Source organism: Ovis aries, chromosome 1 (assembly GCF_016772045.2).
Source record: "Ovis aries strain OAR_USU_Benz2616 breed Rambouillet chromosome 1, ARS-UI_Ramb_v3.0, whole genome shotgun sequence".
Lineage (NCBI taxonomy): Eukaryota > Metazoa > Chordata > Mammalia > Artiodactyla > Bovidae > Ovis > Ovis aries.
The window spans coordinates 40,433,440-40,449,535 of NC_056054.1; the positions used below are offsets into that span (position 1 = coordinate 40,433,440).

General features: G+C 46.0%; 1 protein-coding gene across 11 annotated transcripts in view; it reads right to left on the bottom strand.

The window, feature by feature from the left end:
* Nucleotides 1-16,096, bottom strand: part of JAK1 (Janus kinase 1) — a 246,721-nt gene that overhangs the window by 25,694 nt on the left and 204,931 nt on the right. For all 11 annotated transcript variants that reach the window (XM_042249253.1, XM_060410592.1, XM_060410621.1 and 8 more), the window contains 6 exons: nt 14,624-14,777; nt 11,217-11,380; nt 9,032-9,374; nt 7,026-7,211; nt 2,683-2,840; nt 660-783 (listed from right to left, as the gene is read on the bottom strand). In XM_042249253.1, coding sequence (XP_042105187.1) covers nt 660-783; nt 2,683-2,840; nt 7,026-7,211; nt 9,032-9,374; nt 11,217-11,380; nt 14,624-14,777 — 1,129 coding nt within the window. The remainder of the gene's footprint in view (nt 1-659; nt 784-2,682; nt 2,841-7,025; nt 7,212-9,031; nt 9,375-11,216; nt 11,381-14,623; nt 14,778-16,096) is intronic.

The following is a 16,096-nucleotide window of genomic DNA, read 5'->3' on the forward strand; positions in this document are numbered from 1 at the left end:
TCACCTTGCCGGCCCCTCACCCATCTCAGTTCTCCCAGCTCATGGTAAACCCAGTCAACACTAGTGTATTTATCTGGACTAATTCTATAAAACTCTCTCTTTTAAAGTAGTCCATTCCTTGTATTTTTTAAAAAATTACATGAATCACAAAGCACTGTGGTTTAGTGAGGCCAAGTCAGGAATTTGGCTTCTACCTGAGCCAAAATATTAGGATTTCTCTCACATCATTCCCAGCTTCCAACCACACCTGAGTCATTAACAGAAATCCTGTTAAAATGCAAGACTGCAATTTGTCTGGTAAAATGCCTGCAACTACCATCTGGGGAAAACTGTTAGGTCAGGTTTCCAATAGGTCTTATTGGCGCTGGTTTGTACCAGTGAATGCCACAGACAGACAGAGCGCGGGTCTGTGATGGAGCTGAGTATAAAATAAACCACTTTAAGCCCCCGGGTGTTTTGTGTGAGCTCGTTTTCTGGCCAGATTCCACCTTCCAGAGCACAGAGAACCCTGCCGCGGGTCCCCTGAAGGAAGAAACAAAGGGTCTTGAGGAACAAAGGGTCGGTTGCCTGCAAGTGGGCTCCGCCGGGAGCGCAGGCAGCCCGTGTCAGAACTGCGGGGACTCCTCAGGGGCCCAGGCCTCTCGACTCCCGCCCCTCACCTCAGACTTTTCAAAGCAGGTGACGGTCATGAGGATGTTGTCGAAGTCGGTGCAGCTCCACCGCAGCACGTACATCCCCTCCTCGCTCCCCTCCTGCCGCAGCTTATTGATGGCATACTCCGTGCTAGAAGGAGAGAGAGGCAGAGAGGGAGCTCACACCAAACAGAAGCATGCCAAGCCCCAGGGACGCCCACGCCCCTCAGCGGCCTCAAGCCTGCCGTCCCCTCGTATTACCTGGCCTGGGTCCTAACGTCCTCTCCCATGTAAGACATGAGGCAGGCTGAGGTGCTGAGAAGCCTCAAAATAGACCAGGTCTCCAAGGTCGAGAAGGGGGCTCAGCCCACTGCACCAGACCCTGAGCCCACCCATCCCTGACTTCCCCACACACACCGTCTCCACTCTAGCCAGAAGAGCTCCCCCAAGGCTGGGATGTGGAGCTGCCTCGATGCTGTGGTAGAGGTCCCTCCACCACCATCCCAGGCTGCACAACTGGAACATGAGCCTCAGGATAGCAGGAATTTGGGGCTGTTCTGTTCATTGCTGTATCCACAATGACCAGAGTATGCCTGGCTCACAGCAGCTTATCATATCACTTTATCAATAGATAAGTGAATAACTGAGAAATAAACACTGAATAAAGGAATCAACGAGAACTGAAAAGCTGTGAGTAGAAAACATGCCTGTCCGACACTCCTGTGTCCCCAGGACGGAGGTCTCTCGCACAAAGGAGGCAGTGAACAAACAGCTGCTAAATAAATCCACATGTGAGATTACTACATCCAGTGAGCTCTGCTCACTGAGGGCCGATAAGGGGGCTGTGTGGTCAACATGTGTTAGAAAGGCACCAAGGGCTCCAGTCACTGGGTGATAAGCACAGGCAGACAGAATCAAAGTACAGAAACTGAACGTGGCAGGAGGCAATAAACGCCACAGGAAGCAAATAAAGCAGAGTGAAGGAGCCAGGGAGCAAGGGGTACAGAGGGGAAGGGGGTCATCATTTTATATAAGGTGGTCAGGGAAGACTTCACCAATAAGGTGACATGTGAGTGACCCTGAAGGAAGTGGTGGCTGTCTGGACTCGGGAGGGAGGGCTTTCCAGTCTAACGGGAGAAGCAGGTGCCACAGCTCTGACGCTTAACTATAGCTGGGATATCTGAGGGGCCATGCTTTATCATAAAGCTCAGCCCTTGCTCTGCAATTGTGTGTGTGTGTGTGAGCCTCTCCACGCCGGGACCACACCACTGACAAACTTTCAGTCCACAAGGCACCCGGGATCAGGAAAAGGTGGGGACCACTTCATGCAAAAGGTGGCTGAAGAGGTGCTTCCGCAGATACACTGCGGTCTGGAAGAGACTTAGAGGAAACCCAGCAGCTGTGTTCCTTTGCCCGAAGGACGGTCACGGATAAGAGGAAGTTGAATTCCTACCGCTCAAAATGGCAGAACTCAGATGAGTAGACAGAACTTACAGGGAGGCAGACTTCAACTCCCTATCAGAAAGGTGAGCAAGTCTGCAGAGCTCCAAGCTTCTCGCTGCCTTGTGAAGTACTAGGGACGCCATCACCACAGGTGTCTGAGATGCAGGTGGGATGAGATACCCAGCAAAGCCCCTTCCAGCACTAAGGCTTGGTCACCCTCACTGTGCATCTGGCACCGGAGGACAAGCCCACTCAGGATTCTGTTTCTTACTACACCATCTGCTGTTGAGATCTGTGTGCTATCTTTCTCGAATCACCCAGAGCGTTTGGCACAGCAAGGAGTTAGGATGTGTAGGGACCCCGGTGGATCCAGGGATGTAGTGCTTCTGGGTCAGCTATGGAGAGGTGAGGGGTTCAACTGTGAGGACACCCACATAAGGGAGAAGAGGTGACGGGAAGGCCTGGCCAGGATGGCAGGGACAGTCAAGGGCACCAAAGAAGTGCTCAGCCTAATGCTCGATGACACTCATGCCTGAGAAGGCCACACTCCCTCCCATCTCTTTGCTCTTTTCACACCAAAGATAACTGGAAAAGTTATCGAACCAACCAGATTGGACCATGACAGCCATTCTGTATGTTGTGGACGATCAATGGGGGAGCCACGTCAGTGCAGAGGTAGTGATGGGCATCTGCCGTGAGCCGGAAGTAGCCGTCCACCAGGGACACGAAGGACAAGGCCTCCTCGTGGGAAGACAGCTTCAGTTCCTGCAAGAGAGCAGAAATGCCCATGGTTACATCACACGCCTGCCATCTCAAGCAGCAGCTGACTCTCTGGGCAGGTACACAGTGAGAAGATATTCATGTTCAACACAATGGAAGATGCACGACCCCACAGGAAGCTCCTTCTGTTGACAGTAACTGCACCCTTGCATTTATAAACGATTCTGACTGTTCACCACACTCTTTCATCTATCACCTCAAACCTTTTTCGCATGAGGAATAGTGTATGTTGGGGGAGCAGCTGTGTGGGAGACATGGGACCATGGAGAAGCTGCCCCTGGGACCAGATGGAAGAGGAAGGCTGATTCAAGGTGGCAACAACATAAAAGAGTGGAGGCAGGAAGAGCAGAGAGTGTGCAGGTGGTAGCCTGGTCCTGGCGCTACACATTATTCCTGCTTACAGGAAAGGAAAGAGGCACAGGTGCTTCATCCCATCCAGAGCTGGCTCAGAAGGTGAAACTCTGGATTTTAATTCAGGAATGGTCCCAGACACAATGATGAGGTTGTGAGATTAAATCCAGGGAACTCTGAGGGTCTGGAGGAGGCGCAGTATTACTCACAGCGGGAAAGGCAAAGGCAAAAGAGAAGAGGAGGAGGGAAGGAGTTTTCATGGAAGGAAGAAAAATGCTCCAAGGTAAAGACAGGTGAGGTTTTTGTCTTAATCATATAACCCCATTTATTTGAGTGGAACTGTGGGGTCAACCAGGAACATCTGATGAAGGTATGTAAAGCCATGATTTAGAGCTTTGGCTCACAAAAATACTAACATTAACACACACTGGAGCCTTAAGAGAAGGGCAAAATGACACTGGAGTATAACACTCTTTCCATAACAGTGGAGAAAGAAAAGGCTGGTGGCAGAGAAAAGGAGAGACAAGACCAATGAAGGGGTGGGGGGAGAGGGATATAAGCAACCAGCAGAATGGAGGTAAATGGCTTACAATGAGAATTAGCTACGATGCCAAAGGAAAGGCGTTATGGCGTTGTGAGCCAAGGAGGCCGAGAGAGGGCAGGACTACTATCGGGATGGTGACCCAGGAAGGAGGTTCTGTGCTGAGTGTGCTTCCTCTCAGGAGTGACCCAGCATCTCCCTGCAGAGCCCCAAAGAGCAAAGGCAAGGCAGTCTGGCTTGGGTAGCCCTTCACCTCATTACATACAAATGAAACCATGTAAGTGCTTAAGTTTTCTGAAAGCAGAAGTCTGAATAGAAAGGGGAGATGTCAAGAAGATGCAGACAGAAGAGATAAATCAAGATACGACCTGATAACATGGTCGCATCATGCTTTCCTGAAAGCGGCAACCAAAATACAGCTTGGAAATCCCACGGCTGGGAAGGGAGGGGGGACAAGATAAATGAGAAAGAGCACTACTCACGGTCAACCCACCGGCTTCAGGAGCCAGTTTCTCTGGGTTCAAATCTCAGTGAAGTGAAGTGAAGTGAAGTCGCTCAGTCGTGTCCGACTCTTTGCGACCCCATGGACTGTAGCCTACCAGGCTCCTCTGTCCATGGGATTTTCCAGGCAATAGTACTGGAGTGGATTGCCATTTCCTTCTCCAGGGGATCTTCCCGACCCAGGGATCGAACCCAGGTCTCAGTGTCTCTATGTATATTTAACCATACGTAATTATCATTTTTTGTAAAAAATTATCAAATATTGGCAATTTCAAATGATTTAATGTCACAGTTGTATGACTTTGGCTGAGTTATTTAGCTTTTTTGTGCCTCATATTCCTCCTTCGTAAAATGGGAATAATGAAATACCCACCTCATATAGTCAATAAGAAAATGAAAAGAGTTGGTATTTGCAAAGCCTTTACAACAGGAAGTACCTGGCGCATAGCAGGCCTCGTATTTGTAAAAGAAAAAGTAACAAGGAGTATGGGTTTCTTCTCGCCTCCCCCAGCCCCACAAGCACTGTAGCTTGGCACAAAGCCGCCAGCCCAGGTGGCCAGGGTGAGCCCTGGCCTAGACGACGGGTGCACCATCTGGGTGCTGCCCTTGACTCTGTCAGCTGGGACAGGACAGGGAAGGCTCTCAAAGCCTGCATCCACTGGCTGCTGTTCCTTCTTCTCAGCCATGTCTCCAGGGTTTGCCCATGTTGAACAGCCAGACCACAGATGTGCCAAGCTCTCCCTCACTACAGAGTCCCAGAGGGAGAGGACACCTTGGAACCCAAATCAGTACAGGCTGGAGCTAACCCTGTGCAAGTTTCTACAGCTCTCCTGAAGTCTCAGATTCCCCACTGGAAGTGGAGCCAAAATCCTGACAGTATGATTTTACATCTATAACATGCTGAATGCTGCTGATGCTACTGCTAAGTCACTTCAGTCATGTCTGACTCTCTGCGACCCTATGGACAGCAGCCCACCAGGCCCTCTGTCCTCAGGAGTCTCCAGGCAATAGTACTGGAGTGGGTTGCCATTTCCTTCTCCAAATATGCTGAAAAAATAGCATTTATTTCTGTTTTCTCCCTCTTGCCATTTTCCATGTCTCCACTAACATCTATCTAGGCTCTTCTATGTCTTCCATCACATTTTTACTACAGTTTTCTTAGGCAATCAATGTATATTTATTTTTAAAAAGGGAGGATAGGGAGAATTAAAAGTTAAAGTCACTCATAATACCATCATAAACAGATAGTTGTTAATATTTGATTATTTTCCTAAGAGCATGTGCATGCTTTAAACTTTTTAAAACATAATCGGTTCCATTAAGTTTCATATTCTGTTATTTTCCATTTATGTGGCATTCTTCCAGATTTTTAAAAATTCAGCAATTTGTTTACATAATATTCTACTTCTCAGATGAGTTGTATTTTATTTCCTCGTTTTCCTATAATCATATATCCAGGTTAGTTTCAGCATTTTTGACACTGTAAATACTGCTGGGATAAACATTCTCATTCATCGACCACTGCCTGCGTCTCAGTTTCTAAAAGACAGATCCTAATTTCCTGAATGGAGGAATATGTAGATATTTTCAAGCCTTTTAATACATGTTATCTTGGACAGTGAGGAGATCAAACTAGTCAATCCTAAAGGAAATCAACCCTGAATATTCACTGGAAGGACTGATGCTGAAGCTCCAATACTTTGGCCACCTGATGAGAAGAGCTGACTCACTGGAAAAGACTCTGATGCTGGGAAAAGACTGAGGGCAGGAGGAGAAGGTTGATGAGATGGTTGGATGGCATCGACTCAGGGGACATGAGTCTGAGCAAACCCTGGGAGATAGTGAACAACAGAGAAGTATGATGTGCTGCAGTCCACGGGGCTGCGAGGAGCTGGAGGTGACTAAGCGACTAAACAGCAACAAATCAAACTGCTTTCCCAAAAGGTATACCCAAAAGACTAATTACTCTAGATATAAAAGGATGGCTGCTTATCCTAAACTGCATCACCAGATTCTTTCCCAGCACTGAGTGTTAGGAGTTTGACCCAGGAAAATTTGCCAATTTTAGGCAAAACATGGTACTTCCCTAGGTGACTACCTCCACTGCATGGAGCACTGTGTCTCCCCATCCTGTCTTTTCCACGAGCAGTCGGCCGTGACTTCCCTGACACAAACATGTTTGTTTTGGCTGGGCTCCCACTTCCCCTGCCAAACTGGCCTGCCTGTCTAGATCATGTCCTCAAGTGATACCAGAAAAGAGGAAGTGAAGTTGAATACTCCTTCCTCTGTCCGAGAGTCACTTGGGTGTGCCTGACACCATGACGAGGACTGTCACTGTGGCCACAGCCACCGGCCCAACAGCCTGCTCAAGTGCAAAGCGGGGCTTCCCACCGACCTCATCCCAGGCGACCCACCCAACTCAGCAGAGGGGCCGTGCAGGAGCCCTTGGGAGAAAATGCTAACCCTCACTCACCAAATTTTTTTTCAAATCCACTCATTTTTGTGAACTGAATATTGATGCTGAAATATCTTTGGGATAACAAATTCTGTTTTCATTTGAAGAACAAAGAAAGGCACTAGAATGTACCCAGGTAACTTAAACACAGACACTGATAATGTCAATGTCAGCAACAGGGACTTTTTGGCTTAAACAAGATGATCACAAGATTTTTCTCTCGGGGACAGGAACCTTGAAGAGCACGTGCTGCATAACTGTCCTCAGCAAAGTCCCCTCCCAGCACCAAACCCAGGCCGAATCACTTCTGGAGGAAACTTACCATTTTTTTGTTGTCCTGCTTATTAATGCTGACCACAGACTCCTTGATTACAATGTGAGTGATCTCAGGGAAGTAAGAAAAATTGTTCCACTCTTCTCGGATTTTGTTTTTTTCCTCATCCTTCTTGTGTTTATTTTCCAGTTTTTTCCGTTTCAGTTTGTTTTTTTCCTTTTCAACAGGAACAATCTGATAAAATGCATAAGTGACAGAGTGAAGCCAGCTTTCTCATTTTCTATTGGCATTTCTCATTTACTCCTGGCAAAACAACATAGGGCCTTGCAGCCAAGCAATAGAAAGCCAGAGTGCCTGGACTGATGGAGGAACTGGGAGAGTCAGCACCCAGGGGCTTATTCAGGTCCCACCAAGGATTCTTAGGACCCTACCCTTGGAAAAGACCTTAAAGGACACACTGACTAAACTCTTTACATAGCGGAAACAACTGCCCACGAGGTGTACATCTACAATCAGGTCCCCCCAGGAGCATGGGCTTTCTCCTTTTAGAATCTACCACTGACTGTCTTGACTAGACAGCCATAATCAAGTTGGAATTTTCAAGGACAGGTATGAATCCCATGCTTGGATAGCTTGGGGAGTCATGCGTGTCTGCACAAGCTTACATATTTTGTGTAGCAGAGTCTTGGAGACTAGAGATCTGGATAAGATCGTGACTCTGCCAGTTACTTAACTAGTTAGGTCATCTTTTTGAGCCTCCATTTACCCATCCATAAAACAGAGATCTTATGTCTTCACAGGCTTCTTAGAGCAGAAGGTAGGTTCTTAATAACACAGTACCCACACTACACAGAAAGCCCTTGGTGAGTGTTTGGCATTATTTTAGCATGAGAATAAAACAGGAGTAGAGAGTAAATTTCACCTTTATGTCAATAGTAGTAGAAGAAGAAGTGAAGCCGCTCAGTCACGTCTGACTCTTTGCGACCCCATGGACTGTAGCCTATAAGGCTCCTCTGTCCATGGAATTTTCCAGGCAAGAGTACTGGAGTGGGTTGCCATTTCCTTCTCCAGGGGATCTTTCCGACCCAGGGATCAAACCTGGGTCTCCCACATTAATAGGCAGGCGCTTTACCATCTGAGCCACCAGGAAGCCCAAATAATGATGATAGCAGCTATAATTACTTACTGAACATTTATTATACACCATTTATTATTATATAAGCTCTATGCTAAATGACAGTTTTCTCAACAACACTATGAGGCAGTACAGTAAGTGTTACCTTTTTATAGATGAATAATGAATATGTGGCTGATATATATGAAGTAACCCTCCCAAGGCCATGTAAAGATAAACAGTGGAGCTAGGATGCGAACCAGGTCTATTTAGCTTTAAAACCCATGCTTTTAAACCAATCTGGTCTATTGCCTCATTCAATAAACACTTCAAAAAGAAGTGCCAAATTGCAAGAAAAATTACCCTGAAATAGGAGCCAATTACCTAAAATCAATTCTTGGCACAATCACTTATTAGTTATAAGTTAGTTAGTTAGTTATGACCTTGGGCAAATTTCCGTACCTCTTTCTGCTCATCTATAAAGTAGGGAAAACGGTAGTATCGTTCATAGATTTAAGGAATAAATGAGTTAATCCATGTAAATTGCTTAGGAAAGTACTTGGTACATGGTAAACACTTGGTAAATGTCTGCCGTGTGAAGTGTGTGTGAAGTCGCTCAGTCGTGTCCGACTCTGCGACCCCGTGGACTGCAGCCCACCAGGCTCCTCAATCCATGGGATTCTCCAAATGTCTGCTGTCACTATATACTATTACATACTGTATATGCTACATTTCTCTGTTTCCCTACAGAACTCAATAAATATCTATTTAGATCTACTGCTACATGGACACAATAAAAGGTGAATGACACACTGTCTCTAGCCCATGAACCAAACTCAGCCGACAGGGATGGTGAACATGCACAGAGATAATACCAGCAGAGTACAGACAGCACACCATGTGACACAGGATGCTCCAACCAGCCCCTATCGGCACTTACATGTGGTTTCTGTCTCCACTGGATCCCCAGGTTTCCAGTCACCATCACTTCATAGCAGAGAACATTTCCACTATCATTTGGATGGAACCAATTCATCTCATTTTCTGATGAAATCAGTAGCATGGAAGTCTCAAATATTTCAGCACCATAATGTTTTGTCAAAGTTTCCAAGGTAGCCAGGTATTTCACCTTCAGGTCGTGCGTGGACACGCTGCTGTCGCAAATGGTCTTGTTGTTAAACTCCTTTAGGAAATCCTTGAAAACATTATTTATCCGCATCCTGGTGAGAAGGTTCCTCTGTCTGATGGACTTATTCAATGTTTCTGGAATATATCGCTTGTAGCTAAAACAAAGTTTAAAAGAAAAAAAATCTCTTTTTTATGTATAGGTTAGCAGAATAGCTCAGAAACAAACGTAAGCCTGTAACCCTTCCTTCTCTCTGTTGCCAAATGAGAAAGGTTCTACTCCCAGAGGTCTTGAAGTACAACTCAGGATGATAATCATAGGGAGATGGAGGTGAACAGGGACTGAAAGAAAAGAGACAAGTACCTGTTCCATAGATTTTACTGAAATGGAAATTCCTACAGGAATCATCAGATTTTCCAGGTCACAAAGGCAGGCAGCAAAATGGCAGCTTTGTGTTTTTGTTTGCTAATGTCACTGTCCCTTCCCACGTACACTGGTGTTCACGTGAACACACTGTTGCTAAGGTTCAGCCAGAACCTCAGCAGTTAGAAAGTCACCTGGAAGGCGTCAAGCGTGACGACAGATGCTCCACACATTCTACTTGCACATCTGTTTGACAGTTTTTCTATAAAGATCACAGGCTGCCTTTATAAGAAATAGGAAACACACATAAAAGCTAATCAAATACAAAAGACCCAGTGTTTGCTGTGGGCAGATGTCCCAGATACATTAAATGGATCAACAGATAGAGTGAAAGATTAGTTAACCATCCAGGTGCTAATGAGAGAGTATCTATGACTAAGAATCACAGCAAGTGGATACACTGTGAGAACAAGACCCAGCTTCAAGAGGGGTATGAACATCCGAGAAAAAGAGAGCAAGTCCGCTGGCGGTCAAACGAGTGGGGAGACTCAGCCTGAGAAAGCACCCAGCACAGGGGAATCCCTGCCGCACTGATAGTTTCACAACAGCGGAAAACTGTGGAGCTTGAAATTCGTCCCCAACAAATACTGTAACTTCTTTTTAGATTAATGTAACAGAGGGGAAGGTCAGAGGAGAGCTATTTTTAACTTTAGCCTCATGCGAAATAAAGAGGAGGTGCCCAGAGCAAAGGCCACAGAAACAGGAGAAAGCAGTGTAGCGTGTGTCTCACCAGTCCCTGCATTTCTGAGGAGCACCTCCTGATCTGCTCCAGACTCTGGTCAAGAGCAGGGAGATACGAGATGTAACCTTACGAGAAGGTGCATGCCACCTATCACAGATAACATGGCTAGAAATAATCCCCTCTTAAAATGACTGTCTTGGGACAAACACAATAGCGCATTGATTTAAAAATTATATTTCCAGACTTCCCTGGTGGTCCAATGGTTACGATTGTGTTTACATTGCAGAGAGCATCAGTTTGATCCCTGGCTGGGGAACTAAGATGACCCCCATGATGGGTGGGTGGCCAAAAAAATAAAATAAAAATTATATTAGTATTTCATAGATAGGTGGAAGTTATACAGATTGAATATTCCTTCAGAAGGACCTGCTTGCAAATGATAATTTTAAGTAAATACAATTTTCTTAAGGTAACAGCTGATCATGCTTCACATTGGAATTAACAGCTCTCCAGTGAACCAGTACAGGCTGGAAATGATAGCAGCTGCATTAGAGCTGCATCAAAGATTTTAGGACAGATCCAGCACAAAAGGAAAAAGTGCAGGGACAGATGCCAATGCCCAGCATGGGCAGAGAGCAAGGGGACGGGCATGTGGGCCACTCATTTGACTGGTGACCCAGCCCAGAACTTTCACCCTAATACAAATTTCTGAGGTCGTCAGCCAACATTCAAATTCAGGGCATAATTATAATTGTACTACCTTTTATCATAAATATTCTTTAAAAAAGTTGGGTTCTGCAGAAAGCAGTAGTCAGCCAACAACTGAGGTGTATGAGAATGTATAAAAATAACACCATCCCCACAATCAGTTTTTCAGCCAGCAGGAAGGTTTACCTGATGTCCTTGGGGAGTTCTGGCAATTGCACCTTCTTCATCATGGCATAGTGGGAGATGGCCAGCACGGCCATCCCCAGACACTCGTTCTCAATGTCATGCCCATCCTGCTCCGTCTTGGGGTCTCGAATGGGAGCCAGGCATTTGACCAAATCATACTGTCCCTTTGGAGCAAAGATGAGAAGAAATGAATCACCACTTAAGTTTTAAGCATCCACCCACATTTCTGATCTTAGGAGGAAGGTTCCCCACACAGTGAAGTGCTATCCAAAATACAGTACAGCAATGAGACTAATGAGATTTAGAGTTTCCCTGGCACCTCTTTCTCAATAGTTGGGCATGAAAGGGCCTGGGAAATGTTCTCCCCAGGTTAATTCATTCCTTTGAAAGTCAATAAGCCCCTCCACAGGGCTTCCCATGGAAGTGATGGTAAAAAGTAGCATGTACTAGGCTTGGACTGCACCAGGGCATGGGAGGTAACAGCTGGCTGGGGTTTGATCATTTGTTAGCTCCACAATGAACTGAGCACCCACCTCCCTCCTGATGTAGATTGACAGAAAGGAGAAGGAATCCAGATTCTACACTGGGTTATGACCACACGTGAGTTTTTTCAACCTCTGTTGTTAAAGTTCCTAATAGTGAAATGTATCCTCAAAATACAACCCTTCACTCATGGAGGTATGCCACACATTCCAAGAGTCCATGAGGGCTTCAGAAAACAAAAATGAAAACTAAAAAGCAGTGGCCAATACCTACCTGTCTTGTACAGAGTAATGATGCCACCGCGGCTGCTCAGTCCCCTTTACTAAGCCCTGTCCTGAGTGCTAGGCACTGCGCGCGGTTCCTCATTCACTATTTCATTTACTCTTTACAACAGCCCTATGAGGGGGATGCTAACATCACCAACTCTGCCTAACAGATGAGGAATCTAAGGCACCCAAAGGGTAAATAACATCACTCACTCTGTTGGTAATTATTGACTAACAAGAACTAATTATGGGCCAGATATTATTCAAGGTGCTAACAGCAGACCAAACCACATCCCTGATCTCATGGAGACTCCAGAAGAGAAAGAAGAACAAATGGAAATACATAACCTCAAGTAGTTACCAAAACCAAAGACAAGTATAACAGCCCTGTGGGCGCCGGGGACCTCCTGAGTGTGCGCATGTGGTGAGAGGTGGAGGGCAGTGGGTATCAGACCAGATGCGACTACAGGGCTGCGGCTCTGCACCACGGAGCCACCGTCACACGCGGTCTCTGCTCACCGACTGCAAGCGGACCAAGCTCTCAGGAAGGGACTGTTAGCCTTTCTCCAGCTTGGAAAGAGACAGACATGAAGTCTGGGGTGGTGGCTCTACATCAGGAAGATACTCGCTTTCCCTGAAGCAACTTTAATGGGTTTTGGATGAAGGGTTCTCACCACTGCCACTCTCCTTTTTTCAAGGCAGGACTTCTGGTTTCTGTCAGCGAGAACAGGACACTGACCACTTCTATAAATTACTGAGGACCAACAACAATCATCTCTGCCAGCAGCGTATGTGAACGAGAACAAAATTCGAAACTGTTTTGTCTGGCTGTGATTTTCTGTAAACATCACTGTACAACTACCTCAAGTAATTCATTCCTGAAGCTCTGAAATGTCAGAGTCTAATCTCATACTCACTCCTGAAGTATGGGGCACTCTTTCTTTACACTTTCTCTTCCAAAAAGGTAAAAGAATTAATCTCAGACACGAATATGTATAAAACTGGGAGGCTGGATTCAGAAAGGCCAGTGTGAAAATGGCCAGTTCACTTTACTTTTTCCACACAGTGTCTGCCCAGGGCTGTGCTGTTTCACTTCTCTGCAGTCTCTGAGGCCACTCCTCAGATACGGTATGCAAAGTGCAATCAGTAACTAAAGCTGTAGAGCAGATGGCGACTGTGACACAAAACCCAAATGTGAAAAACTATATCCTAAGGAAATAATACGGAGAACACATATTCAGAAATATGTTTGAGGCTGTTTTGTAACAGTGATAGTGTAACAGGGAAAAACAAAAAGAAAAAGGTTTAGAACCAATGACTAGTTAAATGAAGGCTGGCTTTTCCTCTGGATTCCAGTCTCATACTCAACTTCCTACCAGGAATCTCCACTTACATATCTCATAGGTATCTCTGAAAGAGAGCTCCTGGTTTCCATCCCCTCTTCTCCAATCTGCTGTGTCCACTCTTTCCTATGCAGGGAATCACTCCAATATCTGTCTGACACTGCCCAAAACGGAAATCTCAAAATCATCTTCGATGCTTCCAATACCCTCAACCTTCCACATCCAACTTCACAGCAAATCATATCAAGTCTATCTCCAAAATTAATCGCAGATCCATCCATTTCCGTCCACCTCAACTGCCACAACACTGATGCGACTTGGCACCCAAGGAGCGGGGAGGCCAGGGTGTGCATAAATATTCCACAGTGTCCAGTGCCTTACAGCAAAGAATTATCCAGCCCAAAGTGTCAGCAGTGCTGCTTTTGAAAAACTGCTCCTCTCCAAAGAAATGCTTTCCCTACCCCTCCCTGAGAAATGCAGACACTTTTTTATTCTTCAAGGTTCAGTACAAATGCCACCTCTTTGGAGAGACCTCTGATTATACTATTTAAATGAGCTCTCCCCATTCAAACCTCCCTCCCCATATTCCTTACGACAAAAGCTTTTTCGTTCATAGAACTTTTCACAATTCCTTGTGTATTATCTATGTATCATTTTATCTGCTTGTTTCGTTTGTCCAACTCAATTAAGTATCTGGGGCTTGCAGAGACTATGTCTGTTTGGCTCACCACAAGACAGTAGCTTAGCCAAAAGTACACAGACACTCAGAATAAGATATTTTCAGATACCTCAAGTGCATGGTACATATCTGGATGATAAAATCAGGAAGCACACAAACAAAAATGCTAGTTATCTCAGGTTAATATAATTCGGGTGACTTGAAATTCACTTCCTGGCTTTTCTCTAGTGTCTAACCATTCCACTCACCACCGCTATGACTCAGAGCAGCTACCTCCTTGCCCTCTGTGACTGCTGAGAAGCACCTTCATGACCAACCCTGCTCAATGACACCTTCCCTCACTTAGAGCTCCCCTCTGCTCTCGGCGCAGGAGGCACCACAGAGAGGAAGTGAATGGGGTTTGGGGGAAAAGGGGTGGGGAAAGGCCCACAAGTGGGATAACCAGCCCCCACTGGATGCTGAACTGCCTTCCCTTCCTCTCACTGGGAGTAAGTCCAGGGCTGACGAGAACAACCCACAGAACAGGTCATAAAGCATCTAAGCGGCCACCATGGTCGGCTGTGCCAGGGAATCTGACCCCTGCCATGTCTCACCCACTCCACAAACTCCAGGCTCCCCTGGGCCCAAACGTCTTACCTGAGCAAACAGATACTCCAGTGAGCTGGCGTCAAGGAGAGGTGTTGCATCTGGAACTTTTTTTTTCTCATAGCCATTTTTCTGCTTCTTTGGAGAATGTCGCCATACTGACTGTTCGTTGTCATTGGTCCCATGCCAGTTGGTGAAATAGAACCTGAAAGGCAGGAAGATGAAGGTTAATCATGGGAAAGAGGACCCTGGTGTGCATGGGAGCAGTGTCCTGGTTCTACCCAGGGTGATCAGTGCCGCAGGCTAAACTTCCCTGAGAAGTAAGCAAACAGATAGACCTTTCATCTGGGTAAGCACTTCACTGTTTATAAGGTCCTTTTCTTTCATTCTTACTAGCACTCTGTGAAGAGCGTCCTGCCAGAACCTCGCCTATGACTCAAGGAGATAAGGTGACTTCCTTAAGATCATGGAGATAGCACCTTTGACCTTCCACTGTCTCTTCCTAAACACTGCTGACTAGAACTAGATGTTAGCCCAGCCACTCGCTCCACCTTTAGTGATGCCAGCCTACCTTGAATCTACGACCTACTTCATTCAGTTTAATATCTCTGAAATCTAGCTTTATCACACAGTTAAGTCATACAGTTAATAGAGCAGTGTTTCCTATTTCTCAGATTGCTGTTACTGATACTTTATCTTACAGTGAACAAAGTTTTAAAACAGAAGAAATACATGTACACTATTTCAAGCATCAGCTGCAGTGCCCTGGCCTAATGAACACTTCATATATGCTACTTAATGTTTACAGTAACTGTACAAGTTATGTTTCGCCACTTCCATTTTACAGAGGAGGAAACTGAGGTTCCAAGAGAGGAGGTGACCTAAGACCAAGAGCCTGTTTTCTCCACTACTTCTTTTCTCTGCCACTGTAACAGAAACACCAGGAATTCTGGAAGGTATGAAGGTGAATAAGCCAAACTGATCCAGGACAGCTTTCGGTTACAGACTCAGCAGGTCCCTGGGTCTCTCTCCCTTGACAGGCCCATGTGCTGAGGAAAAACCATGACAGCATAAGGAAGGAACAAATAAAATCTCCTCCTCAAAAGGAGCTGCCATTAAACCCAGGCACCCGTCAGAGAGCTGTCCTGGCAGAACCTGGGGCATGCAGGGCCCGGCCAGGCTCTGGAAGGCAAGGGGTTCTCAGGCACAGCCCCTGCCTGCTGTGAATCCCCTTTCTAGAGGCAATCAGTCAAATGCAACAGTCATGTCAAAGTAGCAGTACCTTATTAAAGGTAAATATAAATATAACAACTGTGGTGGTATAAAGATGAATATAATTCAGGCTGGATTACTTTTCTTCTTAACTAAAATGAAATTAACACACTTCTGCGGGGATCTAACAACACTGTGAACCCTAGGCCTTGTGCCTCACAGCTAAGTTTTTCTTAAACATGAGAACCTCAGGTAAGGCAACGGAGGCCCAAGGACGGAGAAACTGCCCCCACTGCCAGGGGCAGCGGCAGG